Source organism: Ovis aries, chromosome 7, assembly GCF_016772045.2.
Source record: "Ovis aries strain OAR_USU_Benz2616 breed Rambouillet chromosome 7, ARS-UI_Ramb_v3.0, whole genome shotgun sequence".
In the NCBI taxonomy this organism is placed as follows: domain Eukaryota; kingdom Metazoa; phylum Chordata; class Mammalia; order Artiodactyla; family Bovidae; genus Ovis; species Ovis aries.
In genome coordinates, this window is record NC_056060.1 from 56,328,137 (window position 1) to 56,346,988 (window position 18,852).

Consider the following 18,852-nt stretch of genomic DNA (forward strand, 5'->3'; position numbering starts at 1 on the left):
CTTCTACTCACTCTGGGGTTCTCCAACTCTTCCTTTTCTAGTTGCTTTAGTTGTAGAGTTAGGTTATTTATTTGACTTTTTCTTGTTTCTTGAGGTATGCCTGTATTGCTATGAACTTTCCTCTTAGCACTGCTTTTATAGTGTCCCACAGGTTTTGGGTTGTTGTGTTTTCATTTTCATTAGTTTCTATGCATATTTTGATTTCTTTTTGATTTCTTCTGTGATTTGTTGGTTATTCAGAAGTGTGTTGTTCAACCTCCATATGTTGGAATTTTTAATAGTTTTTCTCCTGTAATTGAGATCTAATCTTAATGCATTATGGTCAGAAAAGATGCTTGGAATGATTTCGATTTTTTGAATTTATCAAGTTTAGATTTATGGCCCAGGATGTGATCTATCCTGGAGAAGGTTCCATGAGCACTTGAAAAAAAGGTGAAATTCGTTGTTTTGGGGTGAAATGTCCTATAGATATCAATTAGGTCTAACTGATCTAATGTATCATTTAAAGTTTGCGTTTCTTTGTTAATTTTCTGTTTAGTTGATCTGTCCATAGGTGTGAGTGGGGTATTAAAGTCTCCCACTATTATTGTGTTATTGTTGATTTCCCCTTTCATACTTGTTAGCATTTGTCTTACATATTGCGGTGCTCCTATATTGGGTGCATATATATTTATAATTGTTATATCTTCTTCTTGGATTGTTCCTTTGATCATTATGTAGTGGCCTTCTTTGTCTCTTTTCACAGCCTTTGTTTTAAAGTCTATTTTATTGGATATGAGTATTGCCACTCCTGCTTTCTTTTGGTCTCTATTCGCGTGGTATATCTTTTTCCAGCCCTTCACTTTCAGTCTGTATGTGTCCCTTGTTTTGAGGTGGGTCTCTTGTAAGCAGCATATAGAGGGGTCTTGTTTTTGTATCCATTCGGCCAGTCTTTGTCTTTTGGTTGGGGCGTTCAACCCATTTACGTTTAAGGTAATTATTGATAAGTATGATCCCGTTGCCATTTACTTTATTGTTTTGGGTTCGGGTTTATACACCCTTTCGTGTTTCCTGTCTAGAGGATATCCTTTAGAATTTGTTGGAGAGCTGGTTTGGTGGTGCTGAATTCTCTCAGCTTTTGCTTGTCTGTAAAGCTTTTGATTTCTCCTTCGTATTTGAATGAGATCCTTGCTGGGTACAGTAATCTGGGCTGTAGGTTATTGTTTTTCATCACTTTAAGTATGTCTTGCCATTCCCTCCTGGCCTGAAGAGTTTCTATTGACAGATCAGCTGTTATCCTTATGGGAATCCCCTTGTGTGTTATTTGTTGTTTTTCCCTTGCTGCTTTTAATATTTGTTCTTTGTGTTTGATCTTTGTTAATTTGATTAATATGTGTCTTGGGGTGTTTCGCCTTGGGTTTATCCTATTTGGGACTCTCTGTGTTTCTTGGACTTGGGTGATTATTTCCTTCCCCATTTTAGGGAAGTTTTCAACTATTATCTCCTCAAGGATTTTCTCATGATCTTTCTTTCTGTCTTCTTCTTCTGGGACTCCTATAATTCGAATGTTGGAGCGTTTCATATTATCCTGGAGGTCTCTGAGATTGTCCTCGTTTCTTTTAATTCGTTTTTCTTGTTTCCTCTCTGATTCATTTATTTCTACCATTCTATCTTCTATTTCACTAATCCTATCTTCTGCCTCTGTTATTCTGCTATTTGTTGCCTCCAGAGTGTTTCTGATCTCATTTATTGTGTTATTCATTATATTTTGACTCTTTTTATTTCTTCTAGGTCCTTGTTAAACCTTTCTTGCATCTTCTCAATCCTTGTCTCTAGGCTATTTATCTGTGTTTCCATTTTGATTTCAAGATTTTGGATCATTTTCACTATCAATATTCGGAATTCCTTCTCCGGTAGATTCCCTACTTCTTCCTCTTTTGTTTGATTTGGTGGGCAACTCTCCTGTTCCTTTACCTGCTGAGTATTCCTCTGTCTCTTCATCTTGGTTATATTGCTGCGTTTGGGGTGGCCTTTTTATATACTGATAATTTGTGGAGTTCTCTTTATTATGGAGCTTCCTCACTTTGGGTGGGGTTCTATCAGTGGCTTGTCAAGGTTTCCTGGTTAGGGAGGCTTGTGTTGGAGTTTTGGTGGGTGGAGCTGGGTTTCTTCTCTCTGGAGTGCAGTGGAGTGACCTGTAATGGGTTATGAGACATCAAAGGTATTGGGATAATTTTGAGCTGCCTGTATATTGAGGCTCAGGGGAGTGTTCCTGTGTTGCTGGAGAATTTGCGTGGTATGTCTTGTTTTGGAACTTGTTGGCCCTTGGGTGGAGCTTGGTTTCAGTGTAGGTATGAAGGCTTTTGATGAGCTCCTATTGCTTAATGTTCCCTGAATTCAAGAGTTCTCTAATGTTTTCAGGCTTTGGGTTTAAGCTTCCTGCTTCTGGTTTTCAGTTTTATTTTCACAGTAGCCTCTAGACTTCTCCATCTATACAGCACCGATGATAAAACATCTAGGTTAAAGATGAAAAGTTTCTCCACCTTGAGGGACACTCAGAGAGGTTCACTGAGTTACAAGGAGAAGAGAAGATGGAGGGGGTAGTTAGAGGTAACTGGAATGAGATGTGGTGAGATCAAGAGAGGAGAGAGCAAGCTAGCCAGTAGTCACTTCCTTATGTGCGCTCTATAGTCTGGACCGCTCAGAGGTATTTACAGAGTTATACGGGGAAGAGGAGAGGGAGGAAGTAGACAGAGGTGACCAGGAGGATAAGAGAGAGGAATGAGTAGGAGAGAGACAAATCCTGCCAGTAACCAGTTCCTTAGGTGTTCTCTACCGTCTGGAACACACAGAGATTCACAGAGTTGGATAGAGAAGAGATGGGGGAGAAAAGAGACAGAGGCCACCTGGTGGAGAAAAAGGAGAGGCCAGAGGAGGAGAGAGTGGACAAGCCAGTAATCTTGCTCTCAGGTAAACTTGGGTAGTGAAGTTTGGGTTTTTAAATGTACAAAATTGACAACAAAGATTAAAAATCTGGAGTAGAGGTTGGATTTTCAAAGATACAATATTAAAGAAAAGCAGAAGGAAAAAGGAAGAAAGAAAAAAAAAGAATTATTAAAGAACAAACAAACAAAAAAAAACAAAACAAAACTAAACACCAACAACCATCCAAAGAGTATATATGGTGTTTGCCTTAAAAAAAAAAAAAAAGTCTTTTTTTTTTTTTAAATAGTAATACTAGGTTATAGAAATAAAAATTAGAAGAGAAATAGAAGATTTAACAATTAAAAAAAAGCTCGGAAAAAAAAGAAAAAAATGCAAAAGGCAAAAAAAAAAGAATGATTTTAAAAATATTAAAAAATTAAAAATATATCTGGCTCTTCTCTGATGTTATGGGCCGTGTGGGCTCACTTCCAAGGTGGTTCCCTCTGTTTAACTTCTTCTGTTTGCTGGTTTTTAGGCTCACTAGTTCAGTCGCGCTGTGGGGAGGGGGGATGCTGCAAACAAATAGCACTGTCGTGTGCACACAGTATCTCTGCCCCGCTTGACCTGTCCTTTCTCGCGGCGCACAAACCGCTCCGGCTCTACGATGCTCAGCCGGGAACCGTCTGGGGCCGGCCCTAGGCTGCGTGCACTTCCCCGGTCCAAGCCGCTCAGGTTCGGCCCTCAGGCAGCGCTCAGAGGCACAAATGCAGCTGGGACTGCGCTTTGTGCCCTTCCCAGGTCCGAGTAGCTCAGGAGTTTGGCGAGCGCAATTGCCGCGGCTTGTCACCTTTTCCGCCGCTGCCGCTCAGCTCTCTGGGTGGACCGCTGGCGCACCCCGTGAGGCAGACTGTGACTGTCCAGCACCCCCAGAAGTCTTAGCAAAGGAGCCTGCTTGCAGTTAGGTAAGTAAAGTCTCTCCGGGTCTGCAATTGCCCCTTTCCAGTCCTTTCGGCTCTGGCTGCCTGTCCCCGGCGGGGAATGGTCTGCAGCCGGCTTTTTCCGTTCCGTCCTTTGTTCTGTGCTGGGTCCTGGCGGTGTCTTATGTTCGAGCTTTTCGCGTGGTAGCTATCCCACAGTCTGGGTTGCTAGCCCAAGTTAGATCGTTCTGGTGGAGCGTGGGGCGTTCCTGCCCGATTCTTACAAAGCTCTGCAGCCCGCGCCTCCAGCGCGTCCCTGCCCTGCCCCCACTTCCCAATGGCGGATGCAGGCGTCTGTGCTGCTTTTCCGCTGGGGGAGTTACTGGTGGGCTTGTAATCTCTTGGTTTTAATTATTTATCTATTTTTCCTTCCTGTTATGTTGCCTCTGTGTTTCCAAGGCTCGCCACAGACTCGGCAGGGAGAGTGTTTCCTGGTGTTTGGAAACCTCTCTTCTTAAAATTCCCTTCCCGGGACGGGCTTCCCTTCCCGGGACGGAGCTCCCTCCCCACCTCCTTTGTCTCCTTTTTCGTCTTTTATATTTTTTCCTACCTGATTTTGAAGACAATGGTCTGCTTTTCTGGTTGCCTGATGTCCTCTGCCAGCCTACAGAAGTTGTTTTGCGGAGTTTGCTCGGCGTTGAAATGTTCTTTTGAGGAATTTGTGAGGGAGGAACGTGATCTTCCCGTCCTATTCCTCCGCCATCTTTCCCTCTCCTCGAGTAAGTGTCTTTTAATTTCATGGCTGCAGTCACCATCTGCAGTGATTTTGGAGCCCCCAAAAATAAAGTCTGACACTGTTTCCCCATCTATTTCCCATGAAGTGATGGGACCAGATGCCATGATCTTCGTTTTCTGAATGTTGAGCTTTAAGCCAACTTTTTCACTCTCCTCTTTCACTTTCATCAAGAGGCTTTTTAGTTCCTCTTCACTTTCTGCCATAAGGGTGGTGTCATCTGCATATCTGAGGTGATTGATATTTCTCCCGGCAATCTTGATTCCAGCTTGTGTTTCTTCCAGTCCAGCATTTCTCATGATGTACTCTGCATAGAAGTTAAATAAGCAGGGTGACAATATACAGCCTTGACATACTCCTTTCCCAATTTGGAACCAGTCTGTTGTTCCATGTCCAGTTCTAACTGTTGCTTTCTGACCTGCACACAGGTTTCTCAAGAAGCAGGTCAGGTGGTCTGGTATTCCCATATCTTTCAGAATTTTCCACAGTTTATTGTGATCCACACAGTCAAAGGCTTTGGCATAGTCAATAAAGCAGAAATAGATATTTTTCTGGAAAATCTCTTGCTTTTTCCGTGATCAAGCAGATGTTGGCAATTTGATCTCTGGTTCCTCTGCCTTTTCTAAAACCAGCTTGAACATCTGGAAGTTCACAGTTTATGTATTGCTGAAGCCTGGCTTGAAGAATTTTGAGCATTATTTTACTAGCATGTGAGATGAGTGCAATTGTGCGGTAGTTTGAGCATTCTTTGGCATTGCCTTTCTTTGGAATTGGAATGAAAACTGCCCTTTTCCAGGCCACTGCTGAGTTTTCCAAATTTGCTGGCATATTGAGTGCAGCACATTCACAGCATCATCTTCCAGGATTTGAAATAGCTCAACTGGAATTCCATCACCTCCACTAGCTTTGTTCGTAGTGATACTTCCTAAGGCCCACTTGACTCTCAGTCCTGGGCAAACTGCAACAGTTGGTCAGCCTTCTGTTTGCTCTGCCTTGCCCAGATTCTTGCCTTAAAAAAGTCAACACGACAAAACTAGAACATAAACTTGGAGGAAAGTGGACTTAATTCCAGATTCAGCTCTTCAGCTCCCTTCCCTTTGACCCTCAGACCAGCATCCATACTATTGGACCCTCATCCCCAGGTCCAACCCTGGCCCAACTCTTAACTACAGGAAGTGGTTCTTATGGGTGACCTAAGGAGAAGCCAGCCTACCTCAGACTGCACAGCCCCAGGCCCTGTGCCACCGCACTGCCTTTCCCCTCACTCCTCCAGCCCCTCCTGCTTCTCCCCATCATCACCTTCATCACCTTCTCATGACCTTCTGATTACCTTGCCCCCTGAGTAGGTGCTTCCTCACTTGATTCTCAGGTATTTTAGAACCATGAGGTGACAGCTTGTGTTAGTTTCATGTTGCTTTTGTACAAATTTCCATAAACACAGTGGCTTAAGACAACCTAAATTCATTCTCTTACCAGTTCTGGAGGTGAGAAGGCTAAAGGCGGTCAGAAGGGCTGCGTTCCTTCTGAGGCTTTGTGGCAGAGCCCACTCCTTGTCTTTCCAGCTTCTAGAGGTTGCCTGCATGCCTTGACTCGTGGCTCCACATAATTCCAACTCCGCTTCTGTCATCACATCTCTTTCTTGACTTTGACCCCTTGTCTCCCTCTTGGAAAAGGCAATGGCAACCCACTCCAGTACTCTTGCCTGGAGAATCCCATGGGCAGAGGAGCCTGGTGGGCTGCAATCCATGGGGTCGCTGGGAGTCGGACATGACTGAGCATCTTCACTTTCACTTTTCACTTTCATGCATTGGAGAAGGAAATGGCAACCCACTCCAGTGTTCTTGCCTGGAGAATCCCAGGGATGGAGGAGCCTGGTGGGCTGCCGTCTGTGGGGTCGCACAGTCAGACACGACTGAAGCGACTTAGCAGCAGCAGCAGTAGCAGCTCCCTCTTATAAGAACCCTTGTAATTAATTACATTGGACCTGCCTGTATGATCCAGGATACTCTTCCCATTTCAAGATCCCTAACTTCATCACATTGTCAAAGTCCCCTTTGCCACAGAAGCTAGCATATTCACAGGTTCTGGGAATTAGGATGTGAACATCTTTGGGGGGTGCGGCTATCACACAACTCTTAAAACTACAGGGGTCACCTGCTTCAACCTCAGTCTTCAAGCACAAAAAGTTTTCTTCCCCTCTCAATGTCCCTCTCCCCTTTCCTTGTGAGTGAAGAAGCAACTGAAGGCTTAGGGCTTTCCCGGATGTTATCCAGCTACTCTCAGAGCATATGCAGAATAGACACCAGGCTCCTAGGAGCTCTCCTTACCATGCTAGGCCATCTCTCAGAAAGCTGAGACTCACGTTAAAAAGGGGAAAAGAAACTAAGTCTGTGTGTATATTGAAAATTGTCAATATGAAGTAAGTAAACCAAAGTGCCCAACAGTGTATATAACATAGTCTTATTAGCTTAAACAAGAGATGCTTGTACATGCAGTAAAAGTGTGGCAGGATACATGGGAGATGTTATCTCCAGAGAGGGGAGTAGAGGGGGATGTAGAGGTACTCTTAACTTTATACCCATTGGTGTATTTACTGCTTTTGTAATCAAAAGTGAATACTGGAATGAGAGTTAAGATCAAGGGGAAAAAAGGGAGAGAGTTCACTCTAAAGAGTTCTTAATTTGAAATTAAAGTGACAAATGATCTGGAAGACAGGCTGAAAGCAGACAAGCCGGAGGGAGGCTGTGTTCATTTCAGCCTACATGTGTGAAGGTCTCGTGGGCCTGTGTGGGGGTTCCATGCAGGTTTCCAGCCCCTTAAGGGAAGATTCTATTTTTGTCTAGGAACAGAGTAACTCAAAAAAAGAGACTTATGTAACATCTCTAGATACAAATCCAGGCAAAATATGGGAAACCAGAGGGTTTATCACCCAATGCTATTCCCTTTTCTATCTGTTCTAAATATAACATTGTGAAAGGTTTTATCTCAAAAGCTCTATGGCTGGAGCCTTGGACTATCCTGATGTTCCAGTGTTAGGAAAACCATATTTCTGGATTAGTCTGAAGCAAATTTACTGATTGACTTTTTCCATGTTCTAAGGAAAAATGCTATGTGTCAGTTCAGTTCAGTTCAGTCGCTCAGTCATGTCTGACTCTTTGCGACCCCATGAATTGCAACACGCCAGGCCTCCCTGCCCATCACCAACTCCTGGAGTTCACTCAGACTCGCTTCCATTGAGTCAGTGATGCCATCCAGCCATCTCATCCTCGGTCGTCCCCTTCTCCTCCTGCCCCCAATCCCTCCCAGCATCAGAGTCTTTTCCAATGAGTCAACTCTTCGCATGAGGTAGCCAAAGTACTGGAGTTTCAGGTTCAGCATCACTCTCTCCAAAGAAATCCCAGGGCTGATCTCCTCCAGAATGGACTGGTTGTATCTCTTTGCAGTCCAAGGGACTCTCGAGAATCTTCTCCAACACCACAGTTCAAAAACATCAATTCTTCGGCACTCAGCCTTCTTCATAGTCCAACTCTCACATCCATACATGACTACTGGAAAAACCATGTACTGAGTCTTAAAAAAGTGAGTTTCCCAGCAGAGTAATCTGCTTTTGGCTCTTGTGTGTGTGGCCTATTAGGTCAGAAGGAGCAGAAAGCAAACCTGCCTTTCATTTCCTCACCCCTTCCTCTTGCTAGAATACTGTCATAATAAGCTCATGCCACTGTAGCAGATTCAGAAATACAGAAAAACACATCATCCATAAGCCCCCCACCCAGAGGCAACCACATTAGGTATCTTGTTGTGTTTTATAGCTTATGGTTTCACTTGTGTGTATGTATTTATAGCCATGCTTGGAATTGTACCAGGTACAGTTTGAGTTGGTTTTTTGTTTGAGCCTAGTTTTAATTTAACCCAATGAATTGACTAGCCCCTTGTATCATTTTTATAGTTCTTTTTCATGTCAGTATTTAAAAGTATGATTTAAAATCACATATTAGTCCATCATAAAGGCTCTACCATAATTTAACCCTTCCAACATTTAACTCGGAATTTCAGAGTAGGTTTTTGTGTCTGTGGCTAATATATGGTTTTCGTTGTTGTTTAGTCACTAAGTCGTATCTGACTCTCTTGCAACACCATGAACCGTATGTAACCCACCAGGCTTCTATGTCCATGGGGTTTCCCAGGCAACAATACTAGAGTGGGTTACTGTTTCCTTCTTCAGGGGATCTTCCTGACCAAGGGATCAAACCCATGTTTCCTGCGTTGCAGGCAGATTCTTTACCATGTGAGCCACCAGGGCAGTGCAATTTATAGCTTGGGGGCAATTAAAAAATCTCTTACAAACATAAGTGAGGTAAATAATTGTAAATGTTTTCCTTCCATCCAGGTGTTTGAGGGTTTTGTATACATCCCACTCTATTTTGCCTTGGGGCAGAGACAGAATGAGTTTTTACAAATTAGCTTCGGTTAAGTTTTCTTGCTTGATTCCTTTCATCTTCTGCCAAACTGTGGCCATCACAGAAACTGTATATTGGTGCAAAATTTAGGAAGTTAATCAAGATCATTTAAAAAATAATTCTGTTTTCCTGTGTAAGAGCCCTCACTCATCTTTAAACTTATGTTCTATATTTATAATTGATTTCACAGTGTTCATTTTCGAGGATATTTTAAGTGTGCTTCCTTTGTGCCGGACTGGAATAGTCTTGCCAACAACCCCATGAGGAAGATGAGGTGGCAGGAAGGCGAGCCTCTGCTCATGGATGTGGAGCAGCTGCACGGGGCTCTGACCCAGAGCCCAGGCTTCTGACAGCTCTGCTCCAGTGCATGCTCCAGGGAGATCCAAGCAGAAAGCACCCCATCCTCCTGCCACTTACCTTCTAGAGGAATTTCTTCACAGGTTGTCATTATATTCTAGAAATTCTTATTATAGAAACCAGCTGGTTGTCTTCATCATTTCTTTTCTTTTTGGTTTTTCAAGAAAAAGTTAAATCCTGAAGGGATAGTTCATCAGAAGGCAAAGGAGAAACCCCATCTGCCCTGAACCAAGCTCCCACAAATGATTTAAAGGACATATTCAGCTCATTTCCAGGTTTTTGTTTTTAATTTCATTAGAAAAAAATTTTTTAAACTAGAATTTAGTGAATGTGAGATTTGGCAAATAGTTAAGCAAGATAGAGTGGGTTGGGAGTCAATCTGTGTATAGGAAGAGAAAATGTCATGAGAAAAAATAGTAAGTTGGAGTGTGTTCAAATTCATGTTATGTAAGGAGACCCCATTTTGGTTGGTGAGTCTTTTTTGGTAAGAGGGACATTAAATGGCTAGGATTGCCCTAATGCTGAACTGAGGGAAGCAGCTAGTACAGATATGATGTTTCAAAGTTAAATACTAACTAGGATATGCTCACAGCTCTGGTGCAAGCTTGTGTAAAAGGCTTGTAAAAAATTAGAAAACTTCAGTCTGTTCTTGAATTGCATTCAGTATTTTTTTGTGAAGAACATTGCCATAAAACACTAATGTGCTGTTTGTGGCAATAAAAAATGTGCTGTTTTAGCAGAAGCAGTGGTGTTTTAATTGCCCATTCATGTAGCATTTTATAGTTTAGCAAGCACTTTTAACAACTTGGGTTTTCACAAAGACTTTTAACCTGCATACTCTTTTCTTTCATCATAAAAAATGGGACAACTAAAAGAAACCAAGACTTCTTGGAGAAGTGGCTGCTTCCGAGGCCAGTGCATGGGGGGGACATGAGCCTGTCAGAAGATGCTGTCAGAGGATGATGAGGCTGTGTGGGAAGGTCTCCAGAGCCTGCTTGATGGGGCTCCCACTGAGCAAATCAGGGCCCAGTTGGGCATCAAAATAAATAGTAGCAAAGGATTATAACCTCTTGAATTAAGTGAGAATCCATGAGTTCCCTACTAATGTAAATAAATGAGTAAATACACTGGGGAAGAGGGAACCTTCCTCTGTATACTAGAAGGCCAACTGAAAACCGCAGAAGCAATGATTTAGAAAGGTCACCACTTGCCAGCCGTCGTAATAATCAGGTTCAGGCAAGAATCATTAATGGATATTAAAAGTGGAGTATTCAAGCTTTAGGGGTAACATGATATGTATGTGCTCTCAGAGTACATCCCCACAAAGTACTTTTTCATGACAAAAGGCACAATGATAACTGTACAGTGGAGAACCATGGCAGATGCCACCTTGACCAGATCAGAGTAAACACTGCTGGGGATGGACTAGCAGACAGCAGATGCCTCCTGGTGGGACACATGCATGGGGAGGACCCCATCGCTGGTCCGCAGCATTCCTGCCAGTGTCCTTTACCCAAAGCTCATTTGGAAGAAGCATCAGACAAGCCCAGCTGGGGAACAAATCACTGGAGACAAAAGAAAATGACCACTGAAGGCAACATGTGATCTTAGGTTTTCTTTTGCTATAGCGATATCGTTGGGTGAACGTCTCAGTAAGGTCTATAGATTAGACATAGGGTTGTGTCTGTTCTCTGACTGATCATTATACAGTAGTTATGTAAGAAAGTTCCTTGTTTTGGGGAAATATACACGCAAGTGTTTAGAGAGAAGGAAGGGAAGAGGGGAGGGAAGAAGGAAGGGTTTCCCAAGAAGGGGCACTGTTGTCACAAGGCTTACTGCAGAGTCAGCCCCTCGGTCTGGGCTTCCCGCGAGGGAGGTGGGCGCCTCCCCAGAGAGGAAGGAAGGGGCCAGTGCCTTGTCTCTCTCCACCCCTGATGCTTTGTCTGTACCAAGACCCTACATCTTTCCTGGGGCTGACCCCTGGCTTAGAATGCCCCCTTCTCTCCTCCCCACCTGCCTGTAAAAAGGCCCAACTGAGAGGTGTGGAGGAAAGAGCAACAGAGACGAGGTGAGGAGCCTGGGCACAGCCTCTAACCTGGAAGGGGGAGGCAAGCGCAGCAAGGGGCAGAGGCCGTGTGACTCCCCCACCCGCTGGATGACTGGACAGACTGGATGGCTTCTGGGGCCCTTTCTGCTGTTTCATGTGAACTTGTCTCCTTCTAAGACTCGTCAGTTGACTACATTTCTAAAAGCCCCTCAAAAGCTCTCCCTAAGCCTTATGAAAAAGGCTGTGGTCCCAGCCCCTGAAGAATTGATTTTTGGAGCATCTTCCTGGTGTACATACCTCCTGCACCTCATGTGTTCAGACCCGTAGAATGTTGCCTTGATCTCTGCCGGCACTGTAAGTTTTCAGTAAATCCATGGGGCACTGTATGCTGGGTTGGTGAATTCGTTCTTTCCCACAGCACGTGGAGGGGACACCAGCCACGTCCCAGGCCTGAGCCAGGCATGGGGGGAACCAGAGAGGACACACGGGGCCTGCTGTTGAGCAGGTGGACGCACATCCCGGCACCTGATGGGGCAGTTTCTGTAAAGTCACTTGTCCTTGTGACTGGAAAGGAGTAGGTGAGAGAGCCAGAAGCCCCTTCTTCACTCCCAGTTAGTTGTATGAACTGGTATTAGCCGGATAACCTCTGTGAGCCTCAGTCTCCTCGCCCATCAGTGGGAATAGCAACCTCACTCCACTGCCTGCCCCCGCATCGCAGAGCCTTTCCGTGGGAGGATTCTGTGTCCAGCTTTGCAGATAGCAGGCAGTCCTTTCCTCAGTCCCTCAACATGCATATGTGGATGCAAGCGCTTTGAAAAACATAGGGTTTTTTTTAATGAAGCATAGTTGATATATGATATTATGTAAGTTATAAACATAGTCTGAAACCCACAGAAAATGACAACATGTCTCTACCTTCTGTGTTTTGTGTGTGTGTAGTTGCTCAGTTGTGTCCAACTCTTTGTGACCGTTTGGACTGTAGCCTACCAGGTGCCTTTGTCCATGGGATTCTCCAGCGAAGAATCCTGGAGTGGGTTGCCGTTTCCTCCTCCAGGGGATCTTCCCGACCCAGGGATGGAACCTCCATCTCCCGTGTCTCCTGCAGTGCAGGCACGTTCTGCACCCACTGAGTTTTGGGGGCTGAGCCTGAAAGAGAGCATTTCGCGTCACGAGGGTAAAGTGCAGGAGGAAGAGCGCTGACAGCCTCCCTGTCCCAGTGTGTGACTCAGGCGAGGTCCTGGGTCACGGGACTGAGCGTGCCTTGTCCTTGCAGTGCACCAGGTGGCCGAGCGCGTGGAGGCCCTGGGGCAGTTTGTCATGAAGACCAGAAGGACCCTCAAAGGCCATGGGAACAAGGTTCTGTGCATGGACTGGTGCAAGGATAAGAGGAGGCTCGTGAGCTCCTCTCAGGTACGTCACACCTGCTGGGTGATGGTGGGCGTGCTTCTGATTGTAAAGCTGAAGGGAAGGAGCCGTTCTTTCCAAAAACCCTCTCAGGACGGTATGACTCTGCCTGTTTGCCAAAGGGCACAAGTTAACTTGTTAAGAATTCTCTGGCATGCTTAAGAACTTAACTAATTTGGGTAGATTTGCAATTGGCAGTAACTAAAATATTAGAAACTCTGTTTGACAAACCATTCAAAAGTTTTTCTTCCTGAGCATATTTCTTGGTCTTATTTGTAAGGGAAACCATTTTAAAATTAAGATGTTTTTCTCCCCCAAGTTGAGGGCATAGGTGAGGTGCCACCGTGGCTACTTTCAGCTTAAGAGTTTAGCAGTTTTTACACCTTAAGTAACACATTTAAACTATGTATTTTGTGAAATATAATTTTTGTCATTCAGCTTATATAGGTCACATCATTGATTTTGCACCGTATGTATTACTTATTAAAGTGCTGCATGACAAATTTCCCCCAAGTTTAGCAACTTAATTGGTGGATATTTGGTATCTTACATGGTTTCTGAGAGTGAAGAATCAGGGGCAGCTCAGTGGGATGGTTCTGGCTCAGGGTGTCTCACAAGGTTCCAGTCAATACATTAGTCGGGGATGCAGTCATTTGACAGCTCAGCTAAGGCAGAAGTTCGTTTCCAAGATGGCTTGCTCACTTGGCTCTCAGCTGGAGGCCTTAGCTCCTCACTGTGTGGACCTCTCCATTGGTCTGCTCATGACGCGGTAGCTGGCCTCCCACAGCAACAGAAGGAGACAGAAACAGAAGCCATGCTGTGTTTGATGACCTGGGCCCAGCAGTGACATCCCCTCCCTTCTGCTGTATACCACTGGTCCCACAGACCAACCCTGATATAACAAGGGAGGGGCCTGGACAAGGACATGTCTCTCAAGAGGCTGACTACACTGCTTAGTGCTTTTTATGTCTGTGTTGGTGTTACGTGCATTGAACCACACACTGAGGTCATATATTTTTTTGGCTGGTTTAGCCCCTGGCTCCTGCCGCTTCCTTTAGTCCAGCTTTTTCAAAGGAATTTTTGATTTTTGTTTATAGCCCTTATAAATATTAAAACGGGGGGGGGGGGAGTGAAAGTATTAGTCAGTCAGTCATTGTCTGACTCTTTGCTACCTTATGGACTATAGCCCATCAGGCTCCTCTGTACAGGCAAGAATACTGGAGTGGGTAGCCATTCCCTTCTCCAGGGGATCTTTCCAACCCAGGGATCTAACCTGGGTCTCCTGCACTGCACGCAGGTTTTTTACCATCTGAACCACCAGGGAGATACATATTCTAAATAATCCAGGAGCTCTAATGTCCATGCCGGTACAGTATAGGACAGGTGTTATTAATCTCCTGTATTACCTAGAAATCTAGTATATCACATTGCATGTGCTTTTTAATTTATTGGTTATGTATTTTACTGGAAATGAGAGCAAAGAGTTTTTACTCCTACCACCCTGTCATAGTCGGTATTATTTAGAGCATTTCTTTCTAGGCTTAGGTTTCCCAAATGCTCCATTTTACAAAGGGGTTGTTCAGATGTCTGTGTTGCTGCCTAGCCTTTTAGACATTTTTTAATCCTTAAAAGAACACCATATGTTGGGTTTCTGTTGCTCTGTACCGCTCTTACTAGAGAGGGAGGGAGGGGAGGAGGGCTGCGTCGGCACCGCTGACTCACGCCATCCATCCACCCGGACTGCAGAGGGCGTCTGGAGGTGGGTGGAGGTGGGAGGAAGGTGGGGAGCAGCAGAAGGGCCCTGGAACAGACTCTGAGTGACGCAGAGCAGCCTTTCTCCCCTAAAAGGCACAGGATTAATCCGCCTGACTGTGTGGGTGGGGTTGGGATAGGCTCAGTCTCTCCAGGTACATAGGCCCCTGGTGTATACATCTGTGCTCATGGAGGGACCGCATTTAGTTCTGAGACTGATTTTAGCCTCACGGGTGCCTCTGTCTCTCCAGAGCACACAATGGGTGGGTGGTGGGGCCAGGCAGGCCACTTGTGTGCTGGAGGAAGCCTCTGAAGGGAGCGCTGACTTGGGCAATGCACCAAGTCTCTACCCCCACCCCAGCAAGCAGGAGCTCCAGACCCCATCCCACCCCCAACTCTCTTCTCTGCTCTGTTATCTAATCCACCCAAACTTTGCATTTGGGCCTTTAGTCGGAGAAATTAGACTAGAAGAACCAATGTGCTTAGGAGTTTCCGAGCTGCCAGCTTTGACCTTGACCATGACTCCTCAGGCCCACGCAGCGTGATCTCAGCATCAGATGAAGTGAAGCAAGCCACTGTGTCACTTTAGTTCAGCAGACCTTGCTGGTGTCCCTAAGTGGCATCCGCCTCACTCACCAGATTTGGCTCCAGATGGCTTGAGTGATTAATGAAAAATCCAGCCCACCATAGAGGCTGCAGATTCTCCATCTCTGAGGATTGCACATCCTCCACCCGTGTGCTGGAAGAAATCTACTCGGCCATTCTCTTCCACTGCTGGCCGGAGCCTGGGGCCCCGGACCGCCCGCACACCACGTTCTGGGCAGATGACTGCGCTGTAGGGACTGGGGCTCATGTGGGTTTATCTCTGGCGAGTTTGTATTATATGGATGAGATCATAGCCCCTCCCCGCACCCCCAGTGAGGGCTGCAGCAGTGGCTGCAGGGACCATGGCCACGTTGTCCGTGGCATCGCCAGCCCAGAGCTCTGCGTTTCCTGAACACGGGGGTCCCCACTATCACAGGTGTGAGTCCCATGTTTGCAGCATAGGTGTGGTAGGTGTGAAACGTCAGGGTAGGGGATGTTCCTGAGCACCTGGAGAAGTCAGACTGATCTTGGAACTGCTCCACAGCTTCCACACGGGGTGGGGAGACCAGGAGGGGGTGAGGCTCTTAGACAGTCCTGCAGGGAATGTGGACTCCAAGGTGAGTGGGAGAGGGTGAGGAGACGGAGACTGTTAGTGGCTGTTAGGCATCTGAAGGTCATTTCAGGATTACCTCATCCCGGTGTAACTCACTGACATTCGGGGTATGCTGGTGATGAGAGTTTACCAGCAGTTTGTGCTTGGTTTATAAATGGCAGAAAAAAAGTGTCTGAGCATTGCTTTCTGTCATTGTATCTATGCAAGGGATGTAGGGTTTAGACCCGAGCCTTGCACCAGGCTGGGAAGTGTAGTCCCATCTATTCCTGTTTCTTCAAGGGTGCATTGTAGGGTCTTGATTGTCCAGACACTTGCTCTGGTTTTCCAAGCAGTTCTGAGCAGTTCACCTGTTAAGTCTTGTTGACGATTCTTAAACTGTTTCCTCTTTTTGGTTTTTGTTTTGTTTCTCTTGACGTGTAGTTGGTGTGCAGTATTATATGTTACAGGTGCACAGTATAGTGATGTACGAGTTTTAAAGGTTCTGTGCTCCACTTATAGTTATTACAAATATTGGCTATATTCTGTATGTTGTACAATATATCATACGTAACGGTTTGTACCTCTGTTTTAAATGTTCTTTATTGTGGCAAAAGTCACACAATATAAAACACACTATTTTAACCAGATTTAACTGTGTAGTGCAGTGGCACTAAGTATACTCACTCGGTTGTGCCACTCTCAGCCTCATCCATCTCCCAAACTTTTCACTTTCCTGAACTGAAACTTTTCCTGTTACACACTCAACTCCCACTCCCCCGCCCAGCCCACCCCCAGCCCACCCCCAGCCCCTGGCATCTAGCAGTGTAACAGTTTGTACCTCTGCCTCCCCCCACCATCTCCCCAGCGGTGATCACTAGTTTGTTGAACTCTTTACTCTTTTCCTCCAGGATGGGAAAGTGATTGTGTGGGATTCCTTCACCACTAACAAGGTAAGGCACTGTCTCCGGCGGATTGAGGCACTCCAGAATCCCAGTCCTGTCCTCATCCTCTCCAAGCATCACCCTAGTGGTTGCCCTGCCCCTCAGGAGCCTACTTGGGGGTGTAAACTCCACGAAAGCCCATCTGTGTTCAGATGGCTCCGCAGCCCTCTGTAGCATTCATTCCTCTCAAATCCAGCCCTTGGCCCCAGAGAAGAGCATGAGGAGGCTGACACGGAAACAGGAAAGAGTGTGGCCCAGAAACTTGTCACATTCACACTTGCTACTGCATTGATGATTTTTCTTCTGATTGATGAGAAGAGACACCAAATCCCCAGTCTTCTCTTCCATCTCTGTCTCCCACTAGACCCCATGGTGGGTGGGGAGCTGAGACTTCAGTGGAGTTAAACTGCACTTCATGGAGGTGCCATGGAGTCTGAGCCCCTTGCAAGTCTGGCATAGACTTGTACTGCTCCTAATGAGACCTAAGTTTAGACTATTAACTAAATGGAAAGGGCAGAATCTATGTGTAGGTGAGCTTGAGTGCCTGCATTGTGTTGGTAACAAGTACTGTATATTAAATATGGACTCCAATATTTACTTAGAAAGACAGTGTCCCTTTCACTGTATAAAAAAGAAAACCCATATCTGTCTCAATAGCATCCTTATTGTGCACTATTGAACATGTTCACTAAATGTCATAATAGGCAGTTGGTCTGGTCAAGAGCCACCTTGTAGAGCAAAGCCCTAAATGGTCACGACCCTGGGGAATGACAAGCATGGCAATATAGCAGTTTGCAGAGGGCTTCCCTCCATGCCACCCTGCCTCTCCCAGCACTCCTCAGCATCTGCAGGAGTATGGGAGTGGGGATCCTTCCACTGAAGCCTTAGCATGGCAGAAAGCACATGCTGCCTGGTTTCCGGGGAGCTGTGGTGTTGCCACTGGAGGCCCCCGGCAGGGCACGTAGTCACTGCTGGTCAGCAGAAGGGCTGGAGGCCCTGTGCTGAGAGGGGCCACCTCACCTCCTTGGTGACACCCTGAGGCTATTCATGGTGTCCAAAGGGCTGCTAGACTGGGAGTGACAGCAGAATCTTGATGGGAGTATCAGGGCCAATGTCTCCCTACAAAAACAGAGGACCATAACAGGAGAGAAGACCAGCGCTTGAATGTGCTTCAGAAACCATCTGGTCCCATCTTCTCCCTCGCCAGGCGGAGAGGGAGACTGGGGTAGATCAGATGGCCAGCCTGTGTGAGGCTGCACGTATCCTTGGTGTCAGGACCGGGACCAGGGCCCAGGGCTCCCAGGGAAGTAAGGCCACAGACTCCGAAGTTTTTAAGTGTGCCTTGGTTGCTTATCTGTGTATGCAGGAGAATATGGGTGACTCAGACCCCAGCCAGAATCCGAGGACTTTGATGTCCTCTTAATGCTTCCATTTTACTGGTTCCCTTTTCTCCCTCCACGGCCCCTCCCCACCCTCACCCACGTTCCTGCCTGGAATGATTTAGGACCCACAGGGGACAGAGGCTATCATATACTCACTTGCAAGTAAACAAACCTACACATATAAAAAGTCAAGAGTATGTTTTAAAAATAGCATCTGAGTAAATAAGATGAAGTGTGTGTATATATATATATATATATATATATATATATATATATATACACACACATATATATCTGAAATGAAATTTGGATAGTCTTTTCAAAGAAAACGAGTCCCAGTATTCATTCAGAACAACAGGGGGAGTATAGCAGTAAGAAAGAAGATGTTAAGGATATCTTTTTGCTAGGTGAGATTTTTGACTCATAGAATATATGATATGAGGTTTGGATGATTATTGGAGAGCTGAGTCTCCTCACCAGTCTCAACCCCTTTGAAACTGGAATGTAATTTGGTAGATGCCTCAACGATTTTACTTGTTAAAAGCTGACATTTGTGTAGAAGCGCCCTCATTTATTCTAAGCACGGTGTGTGCTGTGTTTCAGGAGCATGCAGTCACAATGCCATGCACGTGGGTGATGGCGTGTGCGTACGCCCCATCGGGATGTGCCATTGCATGTGGGTAAGTAGGGGAGACAGCAGCCTTTCATGTGTCCTGTTAGT

The 18,852-nt window shown here is 45.6% G+C and overlaps 1 protein-coding gene across 3 annotated transcripts in view; it reads left to right on the forward strand.

The window, feature by feature from the left end:
• Window positions 1-18,852, forward strand: part of GNB5 (G protein subunit beta 5) — a 42,538-nt gene that overhangs the window by 6,808 nt on the left and 16,878 nt on the right. For 2 of the 3 annotated variants that reach the window (XM_027971823.3, XM_060417967.1), the window contains exons 2-4: window positions 12,749-12,885; window positions 16,717-16,758; window positions 18,735-18,811. In XM_027971823.3, the coding sequence (XP_027827624.1) occupies window positions 12,749-12,885; window positions 16,717-16,758; window positions 18,735-18,811 (256 nt within the window). The remainder of the gene's footprint in view (window positions 1-12,748; window positions 12,886-16,716; window positions 16,759-18,734; window positions 18,812-18,852) is intronic. The other variant, XM_060417966.1, reaches the window with a different exon arrangement.